Source organism: Saccopteryx leptura, chromosome 2 (assembly GCF_036850995.1).
Source record: "Saccopteryx leptura isolate mSacLep1 chromosome 2, mSacLep1_pri_phased_curated, whole genome shotgun sequence".
In the NCBI taxonomy this organism is placed as follows: domain Eukaryota; kingdom Metazoa; phylum Chordata; class Mammalia; order Chiroptera; family Emballonuridae; genus Saccopteryx; species Saccopteryx leptura.
Genome location: NC_089504.1, coordinates 289208059 through 289225301, shown reverse-complemented (window position 1 = coordinate 289225301; position 17243 = coordinate 289208059). Strand labels below are relative to the sequence as shown.

At 38.8% G+C, this 17243-nt stretch overlaps 1 protein-coding gene across 1 annotated transcript in view; it reads right to left on the bottom strand.

Moving 5' to 3' along the window:
• Positions 1 to 326: 326 nt before the first annotated feature.
• Positions 327 to 17243, bottom strand: part of PGLYRP3 (peptidoglycan recognition protein 3) — a 42006-nt gene continuing 25089 nt past the window's right edge. The window contains 4 exon segments of the mRNA XM_066364085.1: positions 327 to 505; positions 1149 to 1267; positions 10453 to 10594; positions 10597 to 10650. Of these exon segments, the coding sequence (XP_066220182.1) occupies positions 327 to 505; positions 1149 to 1267; positions 10453 to 10594; positions 10597 to 10650 (494 nt within the window).

Here is a 17243-nt window from a genome sequence, read left to right as displayed (position 1 = left end):
CAGAGGGGCACATACAAAGGAGCAAGAAGTCAAACAGGAGCCAGGCATCATGTCAGCAGGCTGAGGAGGCGGGCACCCAGGAGACAGGAGGGTGAGGAGAAGGGAAGGCTGGACCCGATGCAGAGGGCTGGGATGCCTCTACTGGGGTTGGAGGTCCCTGGAGGAGGCTAACAGGAGAGGAGCACAATAACCAGACACCGGAGGGATAGGATGGGACTAGCAGGGAAGAGACATGAGGTGTTGAGACAAGATGGAGGGTGAGAATGGGAAGCCCAGCAGCTTGGTATGTAGGATGGGGAGCAGTCTTAGAAGGAGCCGGCGCCCCCTCACTGTTTGAAGTGAGGCCAGGTGCTGATGATGCTATAGAAAGCCTCCCCAGGATACAGGGTTGTGCTAACATCACTGTGCCCCACCAGCAGGTAGTTGGGAGTCAGGTACCTGTTGTCCGCTGCACACTGGATCAGGCTCTCGGCCGCCTCCAGCACTACGGCATTTAGTGGCTTTTCTACAAAACACATATACCCCTTCAGTCATCAAGATTACTTGCTTAGGGCAGGGACAAGCGCCTGCATTCCAGTCCCGCTCTCCTCTACCACCACCACCACAACCAAAAATTTACATGATCTGTGTCAGCCAGGCACAGAGAGAAAACAAAGTCATTGTGTTCTCTGATTCCTCTTTGCAAAACTTCTTCGGGAAAGTTCGAAACTGCCTGGACGAGAAATGCAGCACAGCACACCACTATCCAGCAGGCCCCAGGAGGCAGACATGCACCACTGGACTGTCCACGCTCTGCCTTACAGGCAATGATGCTGCTCTATATTGTTGCTATGGTTACCAAGGAAGAGGCTGCATTTGATGACATAAAAATACCAAAGTTTGCAAAAGATGATATTTTCTCTTGATCCATGCTTGCCTTGAGCATGGCTATAAAGATAAATAGAACTGGGTGTGGGGATGGGTGGATTTGGAGAAATTTTCTGCCTGGGAGGGGCTCCTGGGTGATCTGTGTCCTGTATTGAGTGTCTGGTAGCTAAAATGTACCACACGCAGTCCAAGCACCACGGCTGTCTTTTTCCCATGCTCCCCAGATGTCCCTCGTGATGCTTCGTCACCCAGGACCCCTCTGCCCCATGCTGATGTCTTACCTACAAAGTTGCCTGTGAAGGCAATTCATAGGGCACTGTCATTATATCCATAGGTGTGAGAGCCTTGGAAGTGCCAGCCAACTCCTTCATAGACACCACCATCCTGGCCCACCAGGAAGCTTGGATTGGGCAAAAAAAAAAAAAAAAATGGAGACAGTCACTCTGGGAAGAAGAACTGGCTTCATTTACTCCATGAATCATTCGTTCACTTTTCATTCATTTATCACACACTAATTGAACATTTCTTTTCTGTGCCAATGTGCACAGAGACCAAAAACAAAACAAAACAAACAAACAAAATAAAAACAATCACAGTCTCTGAATCCACAAAGTGAGGTCAGACAGTGATAAGCAAAGATAATAACAACTTCAATCCACTGCACCATGGTCTTTTTCTCCATAATGCCACTGAATCTGACCTTCCAAGGTTACTAGTGAGTGCTCTGACACTAGTACAACAAAACATATTTTTGTTCTGGGCTATACTGACTTTGTTGACCATTCTCTTCTTGAAATGTCCTCTTCCCTGGGCTTCCATGAGCCACACCCTCCTCATCTTTCTCTACTTAGCTGTTTACCCTCAGGTCCCTCCTCTCCCCCCTGCTCCATCTCCTAGAAGGTGGAGCTCCTCAGGTTCCAGTCTAGAACCTTCTCTCTCCTCACTCAGCATGTTCTTCCCAGACAATCATCTAGTCCTACAGCTCCAACGAGCATCTATAAAAACTAACATGTCCAAACAAACCCGGCTTCCTCTGCCATTTCCTCAGCCAGAGAGTTGGGCATCATCCTGAATGTCTCCTTCTCCCTCCCCCAGCCACAACCAGTCATGAGTCTGGCTTGTAAACTGTATCTCATCTCTGCTGACTGCCACTCTGCTGTTCCAGGTCACCACCACCATGTCTGGGTGACTGCAGCAGCTCCCTGCACAGAGTGTTGCCTCCTTCCAATTCATTCTTAAAATGACACCTGGAATGGTTTTACTAAGATATGAATTCCATCAGAGGACATGACCCCAGTTACTTTCAAATAGAGTCACTCTGTCAGGACCTACTTCAGGGCCCTTCATGATTTGGCTCCTATCGGTCTCTCCAGGCTCACCTCTCACCATTCCCCTCTGATACCTACCTTTATGTATGAGTTCAACTTCTTTAGTTCCTTAAAGATATGTGCTCTCAAGCTCCAAGATGGCAGTGGAGTAGGCGGATGCACAGACGCCCAGCTCTCAACACCAAACTGGAATACAAATCAATTTAGGAAAAATCAGCATGAAAAACCAACACTGAACTGCAAGAACAGCTCTCAAAAACCAAGGAGCAAAGAGGAAGCCACAATAATCCTGGTAAGGAGTGCCTGAATCTCCTCTGCTTACAGAAACAGAAGGGGGGGGGGTGAGGCTGAGAGCCCAGAGAGGATTTCACAGAGGAAAAAGAGCAGAAACTACTGCTCACAGCCACTTACCTGGTGACCAGAGGGCAAGGTGGGTTGAAAAGACCAGCTTATCTCCCAAGTGGAAAGGACAGGGAGAGGGACAGACTGTGAGGGGCTAAGGTATGCAAGAAATGAAATAAAAAAGCTGACTCATTCATGCTGGAGGCGGCCATAGCTGGGGGAGGGACTGAACCTTTCACAAAACAGAGCTGAAGTGCTTCCGGATCAGAGATCTCTGGACATCTATCCAGCTCCAATCAGCGCAACAAGACACAGCTGAAAACAAGAAGTGGGGAGGAGGGGCAGTAACTCAGGTCTCCATGGAGATCTGAGATACACCTCCCCCTACTGAAGCTGAGAAAAAAACCCTGCCCCCAGTGAGATTATTTGGTGGAAGAGACCTTAAGCATCTCAGGTTACACCCACAGCATTCCTGGTTACAGTTTCAAGGAAGCCCCCTGCTGAGATCAGTTAACAAGACTATCACCTGTTAAGAAAACAAACAAATCAAGACTTCAAAGCTGCCCAAATCCGAAAGTGGATTACAAATAATAGCTGATACCAACCCAAGAAGACCTAGAAATAACACAACTGAAAACTGGAGGCAGACAACACCAAGCCTAGACTCAACCAACTCTACAAATAAAACACCATGATGAGAAGACAAAGGAGTGCAACCCAAATGAAACCACAAGAGACACCTTTGAGAGATGAGCTGAGTGATATGGAAATAATCAAACTTCCAGATGCGGAGTTCAAAATGATGATTGCAAGGATGCTTAAGGGATCTTAGAACAACAATAGAGGGGCAGTTTGAAAACCTAAATAAAGAAATAGCAAGTATAAAAAAGAACCAGTCGGAGATGACAAATACAATATCAGAAATAAAGACCACAATGGAAGGAATTAAAAACAGCATAGATAGAGCAGAGGATCGAATCAGTGAGTTAGAGGACAACTGGAATGAAGGCATGAAAGCAGAGAAGAAAAGAGAAAAGAGACTCAAAAAGTCAGAGGAAACTCTTAGAGAGCTCTGTGACAACATGAAGAGAAATAACATCCGCATCATAGGGGTTCCTGAAGAAGAAGAAAAGGAACAAGGAATAGAGATGTTGTTCAATCATATCATAGCTGAAAATTTCCCTAAATTAATGCAAGAGAAACTCTCACAAGTCCAAGAAGCAAAGAGGACTCCATTAAACAGAAACCCAAAGAAACCTACACCAAGACACATCATAATGAAAATACCAAAGCTAAGCGATAAAGAGAAAATATTAAAAGCTGCAAGAGAAAAAAAAGTTATCACCTACAAAGGAGCCCCCATAAGGATGACATCCGACTTCTCAACAGAAACACTTGAGGCCAGAAGGGAATGGCAAGAAATATACAAAGTAATGCAGAACAAGAACCTACAACCAAGACTACTTTATCCAGCAAGGCTATCGTTTAAAATCTAAGGAGAAATAAAAAGCTTCCCAGACAAAAAACAACTCAAGGAATTCATTACAACCAAACAAATGCTGCAGGAAATGTTAAGGGGCCTGTTGTAAACAGATCAAAGTGGGAAAAGAATATAGCAAAAAAAGGAATACACCTTTAAAGAAGAAAATGGCAATAAACAACTACATATCAATAATAACCTTAAATGTAAATGGATTAATTGATCCAATCAAAAGACATAAGGTAGCTGCGTGGATAAGAAAACAGGACCCATACATATGTTGTCTACAAGAGACACACCTTAGAACAAAAGACACACATAGATTGAAGGTAAAAGGATGGAAAAAAAACATTTCATGCAAATGGAAATGAAAAAAAGCTGGGGTAGCAATACTTATATTAGACAAATTGGACTTTAAAACAAAGGATATAGTAAGAGATAAAGAAGGCCACTACATAATGATAAAGGGAGTAATCCAACAGGAAGATATAACTATTATAAATATCTATGCACCTAATATAGAAGCACCCAAATATATAAAACAGACTTTGATGAATTTAAAGGGCGAGATCAACAGCAATACTATAATAGTAGGGGATTTCAATACCCCACTAACATCACTAGATAGATCCTCAAGAAAGAAAATTAACAAAGAAACAGCAGACTTATTGGACACAGTAGATCAACTTGATTTAATAGATATCTTCAGAACCTTTCACCCTAAAGCAGCAGAATATACATTCTTTTCAAGTGCTTATGCTACATTCTCTAGGATAGACCACATGTTAGGGCACAAAAGTGCTCTCAACAAATTTAAGAAGACTGAAATCATATAAAGCACTTTCTCCAATCACAACGGCATGAAACTCGAAATGAATCACAGCAGAAAAGCTCAAAAATTCTCAAACACATGGAAACTAAATAGCAGGGTGTTAAATAATGAATGGATTAAGAATGAGATCAAAGAAGAAATAAACAAATTCCTAGAAACGAATGACAAAGAGAATACAAAAACTCAAAATTTATGGGACACAGCAAAAGCAGTGCTGAGAGGGAAGTTCATAGCACTACAGGCACACTTTCAGAAGCTAGAAAAAGCTCAAATAAACAACTTAACCCTGCATCTAAAAGAATTAGAAAAAGAACAGCAAGTAAAGCCCAAATGTAGTAGAAGGAAGGAAATAATAAAGATCAGAGCAGAAATAAATGACATAGAGGCTAAAGAAACAATACAGAGGATCAATGAAACTAGGAGCTGGTTCTTTGAAAAGGTAAACAAGATTGATGAACCTTTAAGTAGACTCACCAAGAAAAAGAGAGAGAGGACTCAAATAAATAAAATTAGAAACGAGAGAGGAGAAATAACAACTGACACAACAGAAATACAAAATATTGTAAGAAAATACTATGAAGAACTGTATGCCAAAAAACTAGACAACCTAGGTGAAATGGACAAATTCCTTGAAACATACAATCTTCCAAAAATCAATCTGGAAGAATCAGAAAACCTAAACAGACCAATTACAACAAATGAGATCGAAACAGTTATCAAAAAACTCCCAACAAAGAAAAGTCCGGGGCCCGATGGCTTCACAACGGAATTCTACCAAATATTCAAAGAAGAACTAACTTCTATCCTTCTCAAACTATTTCAAAAAATTCAAGAGGAAGACTTCCAAGCTCCTTTTATGAGGCGAGCATAATTCTGATTCCAAAACCAGGCAAAGACAACACAAAGAAAGAAAATTATAGGCCAATATCTCTGATGAATATAGATGCTAAAATCCTCAACAAAATATTAGCAAACCGGATCCAACAATATATGGAAAAAATCATACACCATGATCAAGTGGGATTTATTCTGGGGAGGCAAGGCTGGTACAATATTTGTAAATCAATCAATGTGATTCATCACATAAACAAAAAGAAGGAGAAAAACCATATGATAATTTCAATAGATGCAGAAAAAACATTTGATAAAATCCAGCACCCATTCATGATCAAAACTCTCAGCCAAGTGGGAATACAGGGAACATACCTCAACATGATAAATGCCATCTATGAGAAACCCACAGCCAACATCATACTCAATGGGAAAAAATTAAAAGCAATACCCTTAAGATCAAGAACAAGGCAGGGGTGCCCCCTTTCACCACTCTTATTTAACATAGTCCTGGAAGTCCTAGCCACAGCAATCAGACAAGAAGAAGAAATAAAAGGCATTCAAGTTGGAAAAGAAGAAGTAAAACTATCATTATTTGCAGATGATATGATATTGTATATAGAAAATCCTAAAGTCTCAGTCAAAAAACTACTGGACCTGATAAATAAATTCAGCAAAGTGGCAAGATATAAAATCAATACTCAGAAATCAGAAGCATTTTTATACACCAACAATGAACAGTCAGAAGGAGAAATTAAGGAAACAATCCCCTTCACAATTACAACCAAAAAAATAAAGTACCTAAGAGTAAACTTAACCAAGGAGACTAAAGACTTGTACTCGGAAAATTACAAAACATTGATAAAAGAAATCAAGGAAGATACAAACAAGTGGAAGCATATACCGTGCTTATGGTTAGGAAGAATAAACATCATTAAAATGTCTATATTATCCAAAGCAATCTATAAATTCAATGCAATACCAATTAAAATACCAATGACATACTTCAAAGATAAAGACCACATATTCCAAAAATTTATATGGAACCAAAAGAGGACACAAATAGCCTCAGCAATCTTAAAAAAGAAGAATAAAGTGGGAGGTATCACACTTCCTGATATCAAGTTATACTACAAGGCCATTGTACTCAAAACAGCCTGGTACTGGCATAAGAACAGTCATATAGATCAATGGAACAGAACAGAGAACCCAGAAATACACCCACAGTTCTATAGACAACTGATATTTGACAAACTAGGTAAGGAAATACAATGGAGTAAAGACAGCCTCTTTAACAAATGGTGTTGGGAAAATTGGACAGCTACCTGCAAAAAAATGAAACTAGATCACCAGCTTACACCACTCACAAAAATAAACTCAAAATGGATAAAAGACTTGAATGTAGGCCATGAAACCATAAGCATCTTAGAAGAAAACATAGGCAGTAAGCTCTCCGACATCTCTCGGAGCAATATATTTGCTGATTTATCTCCACGGGGAAGTGAAATAAAAGACAGGATAAACAAATGGGACTATATCAAAGTAAAAAGCTTTTGCACAGCTAAAGACAACAAGAACAGAATAAAAAGACAAACTACACAATGGGAGAACATATTTGACAATACGTCTGATAAGGGGTTAATAACCAAAATTTATAAAGAACTTGTAAAACTCAACACCAGGAAGACAAACAACCCAATCCAAAAATGGGCAAAAGAGATGAATAGGCACTTCCCCAAAGAGGACATACAGATGGCCAATAGGCATATGAAAAAATGCTCAACATCACTAATCATTAGAGAAATGCAAATTAAAACCACAATGAGATATCACCTCACACCAATCAGAATGGCGCTTATCAACAAAACAACACAGAATAAGTGCTGGCGAGGATGTGGAGAAAAGGGAACCCTCCTGCACTGCTGGTGGGAATGCAGACTGGTGCAGCCACTGTGGAAAACAGTATGGAGATTCCTCAATAAACTGAAAATCGAACTGCCTTTTGACCCAGCTTTCCCACTTTTAGGAATATACCCCAAGGACACCATAGAACGGCTCGAAAAGGAAAAATGTACCCGCTTGTTTGGCAGCATTGTTCACAATAACGAAGATCTGGAAACAGCCCAAGTGTCCGTCAGAGGACGAGTGGATTAAAAAGCTTTGGTACATATATACTATGGAATACTACTCAGCCATAAGAAATGATGACATCGGATTATTTACAATAACATGGATGGACCTTGACAACATTATACGGAGTGAAATAAGTAAATCAGAAAAAAAACTAAGATGAATCCATACATAGAAGGGACATAAAAATGAGACTCAGAGACATGAACAAGAATGTGATGGCAACAGGGGCGGGGGGTTGGGGGAGGGGGGATGGGGTGAAGAAGGAGAGAGGGGTTAGGGGAAGGGAGGGGCACAAAGAAAACCAGATAGAAGGTGACAGAAGACAATTTAACTTTGGGGGAGGGGTATACAGCACAATCAAATGTCAAAATAATCTAGAGATATTTTCTCTCAACATATGTACCCTGATTTATCAATGTCACTACATTAAATTTAATTAAAAAAAAAAAAGATATGTGCTCTCTGTCTGAACCCCAGGCCCTAGCGTATGCTGCTCTCCTCACCTGGGACTCTTCTCGCCCCTCTTTGCCTGAGTAGCCGCACTACTTATCCATATCCCAGCTTGGATGCCCCTTTACCGGAAGCCCTTTTCTGTCACACTCACTCCCCCAGAGATTTGCTAATGAGTCATCCTGTTCCTCACTCATTGCCTAACTCTGACTTTTCCTTAGTGATTTGCTATCTTCTCTCTCTCTTCCACAAGGAAAGGAATGATATTTATCTTGCCAAACACTGGGCACACAGCAGATACCCAATGAATATTGTTTAAAAACAGAAAACTGTGAGTGTGGGGATGCTTTGTCTTGATTACAATGCACATCGGGAATAGAGATGTACCATGAGGCTGGAGGGCGGGGGGAGAGGGAGGGGAGTGACAAGAACAGGGTCTGAAAGTCAGGAAACTGGGATTGAGTCCCTGAAGACTGAATGAGAAAGGAAAACTGACATCTCTCAGCTTCTGGCATTTTCCACTTAGGATTTTCAAATTTATAATCCATTCCCTGCTGAACAACCCTAGCAAGGCTGTGGAAAGTCCTGCAAAGGGCAGGAGCAGCTCTTCCTGTTTGCAAAGGTTGCTCTTACCATGGGAGTTAAGAGAGAAGAAAAGCAGCCAGCCCAGAATAAGACACATGCGAAAGCAAATTCACTGAGACTTTGCAAATGTTGTTGTAATTAAGTCACAGATTAATGATTATAATTTATTATCCTCTAACCCTGCATCCCTTCTATTAATTCCAGGGCATCTTCTCTTTAGCTTCTGCTATTCTATTAGCTCAACATGTTTATGATAGATCTGACATTAAAAAACAACAACAACAAAAAAAAAACATTCTGATTTCACTCTAGATCTTTAAAGTAGAAATGGTAGTTATCCCAATTGTAGACATGAGGTTAAAGAGACCCAGAGATGTTCAAATCTCCTGTATGTATAAAATGGAATAAATAGTACCAGGGTATTAAAGGACTCTAACATCAGAAGGAGCAAGTTGGGGTTGGGTCAAACTGAAGATGAACAAGGCCTGTGTCTCTGCGTGGTTGGAAGGGATTGCATTAAAAAGGCACAATCCTTCAATGGTCTTCCATAAGAGCCTCACATTCTTGCTTTATCACTATTGCTTCTAAGGTCTTCTTTTCAGGGTCTTCCCTCGAGAATAATATGTCTAGGAGAGATAACTAACCCTTAGCTATGTCTGAGTGATAGTCCAGAGTCTTATGTTAATAAAAATATAATGTCTTAAGTAAAGCACCTGCCAGAAGGAAAGGGCTCAGTAAATACTGATTCCTCCCCCAGCCTTTCTTCTTATTGCCTTGAAGAAAAGGAGGGTGGCCCTGACCAGTTAGCGCAATTGCTTAGAGCATTGTCCCAAAATGACAGGTTGCTGGTCCAATTCCCAGTCAGGGCACACACAGGAAGCAACTAACAAATTCACAAGTAAGTAGAACAATAAATTAATGCTTCCCCTTCCCCTCTCTCTCCCTTCATCTCTCTGTTTCTCTAAAAATAAATCAATAACTTAAAAAAAAATTAATCCCTGGCCAGATAGTTTGGTTGGTTGTAGCATCATCTGGAAGTGCAGAAGTTGCCGGTTTGCTCCCTAGTCAGGGCACACACAGGAACAGCTCCATGTTTCTGTCTCTGTCTCTCTCTCCCTGCCTCTTTCTAAGGAAGAAGAAGAAGAGAAGAAGAAGAAGAGGAGGAGGAGGAGAGGAGGAAGAAGAAGAGAAAGAAGAAGGAGGAGGAGAGGAGGAAGAAGAAAAAGAAGAATAAGAAGAAGAAAGAGAGAGAAAGAGAAAGAAGGAAGGAAGGAAATAAGGAAGGAAGGAAGGAAGGAAGGAAGGAAGGAAGGAAGGAAGGAAGGAAGGAAGGAAGGAAGGAAGGAAGGAAGGAAGGAAGGAAGGTAGGAAGGAAGGAGAAAGAAAGAGAGAAAGAAAGAAAGAGAGAGAAAGAGAGAGAGAGAGAAAGAAAGAAAGAAAGAAAGAAAGAAAGAAAAAAAGAAAGAAAGAAAGAAAGAAAAGGAGAGGAGAAGAGAAGAGAAGAAAAGAAAAGAAAAGAAAAGAAAAGAAAAGAAAAGAAAAGAAAAGAAAAGAAAAGAAAAAAGAAAAGAAAAGAAGGTCACATTTTCAACAATCCCACTTACTGATATCCAATGTCACAAAACTCCAGTGTGTCCATGTGGTAGGACTGTATGTCTGGGACACGAGTCTGACAGTCCATGGATGTGTAGCATGTTGCCCCCACAGTGTGAATGATGATGACATATTTGGCTGGGTGGTTCATTTAGAGCAGTGTGTCTCTCTGGCTTCCCAAGCTGACTGCATGATGATGTTGGGGCAAGCTGCGGTAAGGTGAAAAATCAGGGCCATGGAAATGCACCTGTGCCCACACGTGGGCAATCACACTACTGTGGGATGGGCTGCTTCTCAATCTCCCCAACCTCTGGCACCATGGACACATCCTAACAAGAAATCAGCTGTGGGGCTCTGGGAAAGTCTAGATAGGGACTTTCTGGGTCATGATACTGTAGCCAACAAACAGATGCAAAAATCTACAGGTTCTGATTACAACTGTGGTAACCAGTATATGAGCAGAAGGAAAATAACTATTGATCATACAAAGTCATAGCCATTTCATTCAAAAGACAAAGTGTGCCTACCTGCTTGAATATGCATCGCAAATATATGCAGTGTGTGTGTACTTATGTAACAGGACCAATGTGCACAAATCAGCTGACTCTCTGAACTGACCACATGCATGTGAAAGTAATTTAAAATCTACAAAGAACTCTACAAATGTGAGAAGATGATCATTATTGAAAATAGCCCCTGTCTGAAAGCAAGAAAAACTTTATTTAGAGAATTACAATTATAAAAAGGCTAATAAAAAATAACCCTGAGTCCAAAAAAAGAACTTCAGCTGTGAACGTTACACCACTGGTTTTACTGCAGCTTGTTCACTCCAAAATAGGCCATGGTTTTTATTATTCAGTTTCTTCAAATATTCACTATGGTGTCAGCATAATCTGTGAAGTCAAGTTTTTTTTCAACTCTGTGGTCATGTTGCAGGTTGGCTGAGTTTTGCACGTAGAAAAGGATGTGTGGGCCTGACCTATGGTGGTGCAGTGGATAAAGCGTCGACCTGTAAATGCTGAGGTCGCCGGTTCGAAACCCTGGGCTTGCCTGGTCAAGGCACATATGGGAGTTGATGCTTCCAGCTCCTCTCCCTTTCTCTCTCTCTGTCTCTCTCTATCCCTCTCTCTCTCCTCCTTAAAAAAATGAATAAATAAAAAAATAAATAAAAAAAATTAGTTATCTTATAAAAAAAAAAAAAAAGAAAAGGATGTGTGTACATGTACTCATGTAGTACACACACACACACACATATATATATATGCATGTATATATAGTATATATATGGGGCAAATATATGTTTACTGCTCCATTACCATGCTTTATTTTTCTCCAAAGCCTCCCTACAATCTGACATCATATGTATTTTACTTGTTAATTTCTTCATTTTCTACCTTTCTTCACTGAAATGTGAAGCTGTCTGATTTTCTATTTTTTTGTTATTTATTACTTTTTTATTGATTTTAATTTATTTTCTTTACATAGATTCTAGTGTTGCCCCAAAAGCATCCCTCATCCCCCGTATTCCCCTCAACATCTCCCGTCCCCACCTCCCCACAGCTTGCTCCCCCCCTTCCCTTCAGGTTTATCCCATCTTATCATCCCCTTTCCCTCTGTCCTCTTACCCTCTGGTCCCTTTGATCCCTCCTCTGTTGCAATTCCGTTCCTCAGTTAACATTGTTCATAGGATTCCTCAAATGAGTGAGGTCATATGATATTTTTCTTTCTCTTCCCAGCTTATTTCACTTAACATAATAGTTTCCAGGTCACAAAAGGTAAGATTTCCTTCTTTTTTATGGCCCCATAGTATTCCATTGTGTATATGTACCATGGTTTTTTAATCCACTTCTCCACTGACGGACACTTGGGCTGTTTCCAGATTTTTGCTATTGTGAACAATGCTGCCATAAACATGGGGCTGCATTTCTTCTTTTGAATCAGTGATATGGTGTTCTTGGGATATATTCCTAAAAGTGAGATGGCTGGGTCAAAAGGCAGTCCCATATTTAATTTTTTGAGGAGTCTCCATACTGTTTTCCACAGTGGCTGCACCAGTCTGCATTCCCACCAGCAGTGTAGGAGGGTTCCCTTTCCTCCACATCCTCGCCAGCACTTATTCTGTGTTGTTTTGTTAATGAGAGCCATTCTGACTGGGGTGAGGTGGTATCTCATTGTGGTTTTAATTTGCATTTCTCAAATGAATAGTGATGTTGAACATTTTCCCATCTATCTATTGGCCATCTGTATATCCTCTTTGTAGAAGTGTCTATTCATTTCTTTTGCCTATTTTTTATTGAATTGCTTATCTTCCTGGTGTTGAGTTTTACAAGTTCTTTATAAATTTTGGTTATTAACCTTTATCAGATATATTGTCAAATATGTTCTCCTATTGTGTGGCTTGTCTTTTTAGTCTGTTCATATTGTCTTTAGCTGTGCGAAAGCTTTTTAGTGTGATATAATCCCATTTGTTTATACTGTCTTTCATTTCACTTGCCAGTGGAGATGAATCAGCAAATATATTGCTGCAAGAGATGTTGGAGAGCTTATTGCCTATGTTCTCCTCTAAGATGCTTATGGTTTCATGACTTACATTTAAGTCTTTTACCCATTTTGAGTTTATTTTTGTGAATGGTGTATGTTAGTGCTCTAGTTTCATTTTTTGCAGGTAGCTGTCCAATTTTTCCAACATCATTTGTTAAAGAGGCTGTCTTTACTCCATTGTATGCTCTTACCTCCTTTGTCAAATATCAATTATCCATAAAGGTGTGGATTTATTTCTGAGTTCTCTATTCTGTTCCATTGATCTGTATACCTGTTCTTATGCCAGTACCAGGCTGTTTTGAGTTCAATAGTCTTGTAGTATATTTTGATATCAGAAAGTGTGATACTTCCCACTTTATTCTTTTTTTTTTTTTCAGGATTTCTGAGGCTATTCATGTTCTTTTTTGGTTCAATATAAATTTTTAGAACATGTGTTCTATATTTTTGAAGTATTTCATTAGTATTTTAATAGGTATTGCATTGGATTTATAAATTGCTTTGGGTAATATAGACATTTTAATGATGTTTATTCTTCTTATCCATGAGCACGGTATATGCTTCCACTTGTTTGTATCTTTCTTGATTTCTTTTATCAATGCTTTATAATTTTCCAAGTACAAGTCTTTAATATCCTTGGTTAAATTTACTCCTAGGTACTTTATTTTTTTTGTTGCAATAGTGAAGGAGATTGTTTCCTTAATTTCTCTTTCTGACAGTTCACTGTTGGTATATAAAAATGCCTCTGATTTCTGAGTATTAATTTTATATCCTGCCACCTTACTGAATTCATTTATCAGGTCCAGTAGTTTTTACTGCAACTTTAGGGTTTTCTATGTAAAGTATTATATCATCAGCAAATAATGATAGTTTTACTTATTTTCCAATTTGGATGCCTTTTATTTCTTCTTCTTGTCTGATTGCTGTGGCTAGGACTTCCAGAACTATGTTGAATAAGAGTGGTGAAAGCGGGACACCCCTGCCTTGTTCCTGATCTTAAGGGGATTGCTTTTAATTTTTGCCCATTGATTATGATACTGACTGTGGGTTTGTCATAGATGACCTAGTTGACATATGTTCCATGTATTCCCACTTTGCTGAGAGTTTTGATCATGAATGGGTGCTGGATTTTATCAGATGCTTTTTCTGCATCTATTAATATTATCATGTGGTTTTTCTCCTTCCTTTTGTTTATGTGATGAATCACAATGACTGATTTGTGAATGTTGTACCAGCCTTGCCTCCTCAGAATAAATCTCACTTGATCATGATGTATGATTTTTTTCATGTATTGCTGGATTCAGTTTCCTAATATTTTGTTGAGAATTTTAGCATCTAAATTCATCAGGGATATTGGCCTATAATTTTCTTTCTTTGTGTTGTCTTTGCCTGGTTTTGGAATCAGAATTATGCTCACCTCATAAAAGGAGCTTGGAAGTCTTCCATCCTCTTGAATTTTTTAAAATAACTTGAGAAGAATAGGAGTTAGTTCTTTGAGGATTTGGTAGAATTCGGCTGTGAAGCCATCTGGCCCAGGGTTTTTGTTTGTTGGGAATTTTTTGATAAGTGTTTCCATTTCATTTGTTGTAATTGGTCTGTTTAGGTTTTCTGACTCTTCCAGATTGATTTTTGGAAGATTATATGTTTCAAGGAATTTGTCCATTTCATCTAGGTTGTCTAATTTTGGGGCATACACCTCTTCATAGTATTTTCTTACAATCCTCTGTATTTCTGTTGTGTCAGTTATTTCTCCACTCTCATTTCTAATTTTATTTATTTGAGTCCTCTTTTTTTCTTGGTGAGTCTGGTTAAAGGCTCATCAATCTTGTTTACCTTTTCAAAGAACCATCTCTTGGTTTCATTGATCCTCTGTATTGTTTTCTTAGCCTCTATGTCATTTATTTCCACTCTGATCTCTATTATTTCTTTCCTTCTACTACTCTGGGCTTTACTTGCTGTTCTTTTTCTAGTTCTTTTAAATGAAGGGTTATGTTATTTATTTGAGCTTTTTCTAGCTTCTTAAGGTGTGCCTGTAATGCTATGAACTTTCCTCTCAGAACAGCTTTTGCTGTGTCCCATAAATTTTGAGTTGTTGTATGCTCATTATCATTCATTTCTAGGAATATTTTTATTTCTTCTTTGACCTCATTGTTAACCCATTTGTTATTTAATAATATGCTATTTAGTTTGCAAGTGTTTGAGTATTTTTCAGTTTTTCTGTTGAGTTTGATTTCTAGTTTCATGTCATTGTGAACCGAGAAGATGCTTGATATGATTTCAATCTTCTTAAATTTGTTGAGATCTCTTTTGTGCCCTAACATGTGGTCTATCCTAGAGAATGTACCATAAACAATTGAAAAGAATGTATATTCTGCTGCTTTAGAGTGAAAGGTTCTGAAGATATTTATTAAATCCAGATGATCTAGTGTGTCCTTTAAGTCTGCTGTTTCTTTGTTAATTTTCTTTCTTGAGAATCTAACTAGTGATGTTAGTGGAGTATTGAAATCTCCTACTAATGTAGTATTGCTGTTGATCTCACCCTTTATGTTCATCAAAGTCTTTTTTATATATTTAGGCTCCTATATTAGATGCATAGATATTTATAATGGTTATATCTTCCTGTTGGATTGCTCCCTTTATCATTATGTGGTGACCTTCTTTATATCTTACTATAGCCTTTGTTTTAAAGTCTATTTTGTCTGATATAAGAATTGCTACTCCAGCTTTTTTTTTTTCATTTTCATTTGCATGAAATATTTTTTTCCAACCTTTTACTTTCAGTCTATGTGTATTTTTTGTTTTGAGGTGGGTCTCTTGTAGACAGCATATGTATGGGTCCTCTTTTCTTATCCACACAGCTACCCTATGTCTTTTGATGGATCATTTAATCTATTTATATTTAAGGTTATTATTGATATGTAGTTTTTTATTGTCATTTTATTCTTTAAAGCTACATTTCTCTTTTACTATATTCTTTTCCCTCTTTGTTTTGTTTACAATAGGCCCCCTAACATTTCTTATAGTATTGGTTTGGTTGTAATGAATTCCTTGAGTTTTTTCTTTTTTGTCTGGGAAGCTTTTTATTTCTACTTCAATTTTAAATGATAGCCTTGCTGGATAAAGAAGTCTTGGTTATAGTCTCTTGTTCTGCATTACTTTGAATATTTCTTGCCATTCTCTTCTGGCTCAAGTGTTACTGTTGAGAAGTCAGATGTCATTTTATGGGGGCTCCTTTGTAGGTGATTGACTTTTTTCCTTGTAGCTTTTAGTAGTTTTTTATCTCTTAGCTTTGGTATTTTAAATTTTTTTATTTATTCAGTTTTTAGAGAAGAGAGAGAGAGAGAGAGAGAGAGAAAGGGGGAGGAGCAGGAAGCATCAACTCCCATATGTGCCTTGATCAGACAAATGCAGGGTTTTGAACAGGCAACCTGATTGTTCCAGGTCAATGATTTATCCACTGTGCCACCACAGGTCAGGCTAGCTTTGGTATTTTAATTATGATGTGTCTTCATGTAGATTTCTTTGGGTTTCTCTTTAATAGAATTCTCTGTGCTTCTTGCAGTTGTGTGATATTTTCCTGCATCAATTTAGGGAAGTTTTCAGCTGTGATTTCTTCAAAAAGGCTCTTTATCCCTTGTTGTTTCTCTTCTTCTTTAGGAACCCCTATGATGCGGATGTTGTTTCTCTTTAGGTTGTCACAGAGGTCTCTTAGAGTTTTCTCAGACTCTGCTTCTGTCTTTTTGTTTATCTTGTCTTCTAAATCACTGATTCTATCCTCTGCTTCATCCATTCTGCTTTTAATTGCTTCTAGTGTAGTCTTCATTTCTAATATTGTATTTGTCATTTCAGACTAGTTCCCTTTTAATATTTCATTGTCCCTTTTGATGCTTTTTATCTATTTTAGATGCTCATTGTGTCATTCATTGTTGCTTTAAGACCTTTGAGCATTCTTTTTTTAAAATTTATTTATTAAATGCAGTGACATTGATAAATCAGGGTACATATGTTGAGAGAAAACATCTCTAGATTATTTTGACATTTGATTGTACTGTATACCTCTCCCCCAAAGTTAAATTGTCTTCTGTCACCTTATATCTGGTTTTCTTTGTGCCCCTCCCCTCCTCCAACCCCTGTCTCCTTCATCACCCCATCCCCCCTCCCCCTACTCCCCACCCCTGTTGCCATCACATTCTTGTTCATGTCTCTGAATCTCATTTTTATGGCCCTTCTATGTATGGATTCATATAGTTCTTAGTTTTTTTCT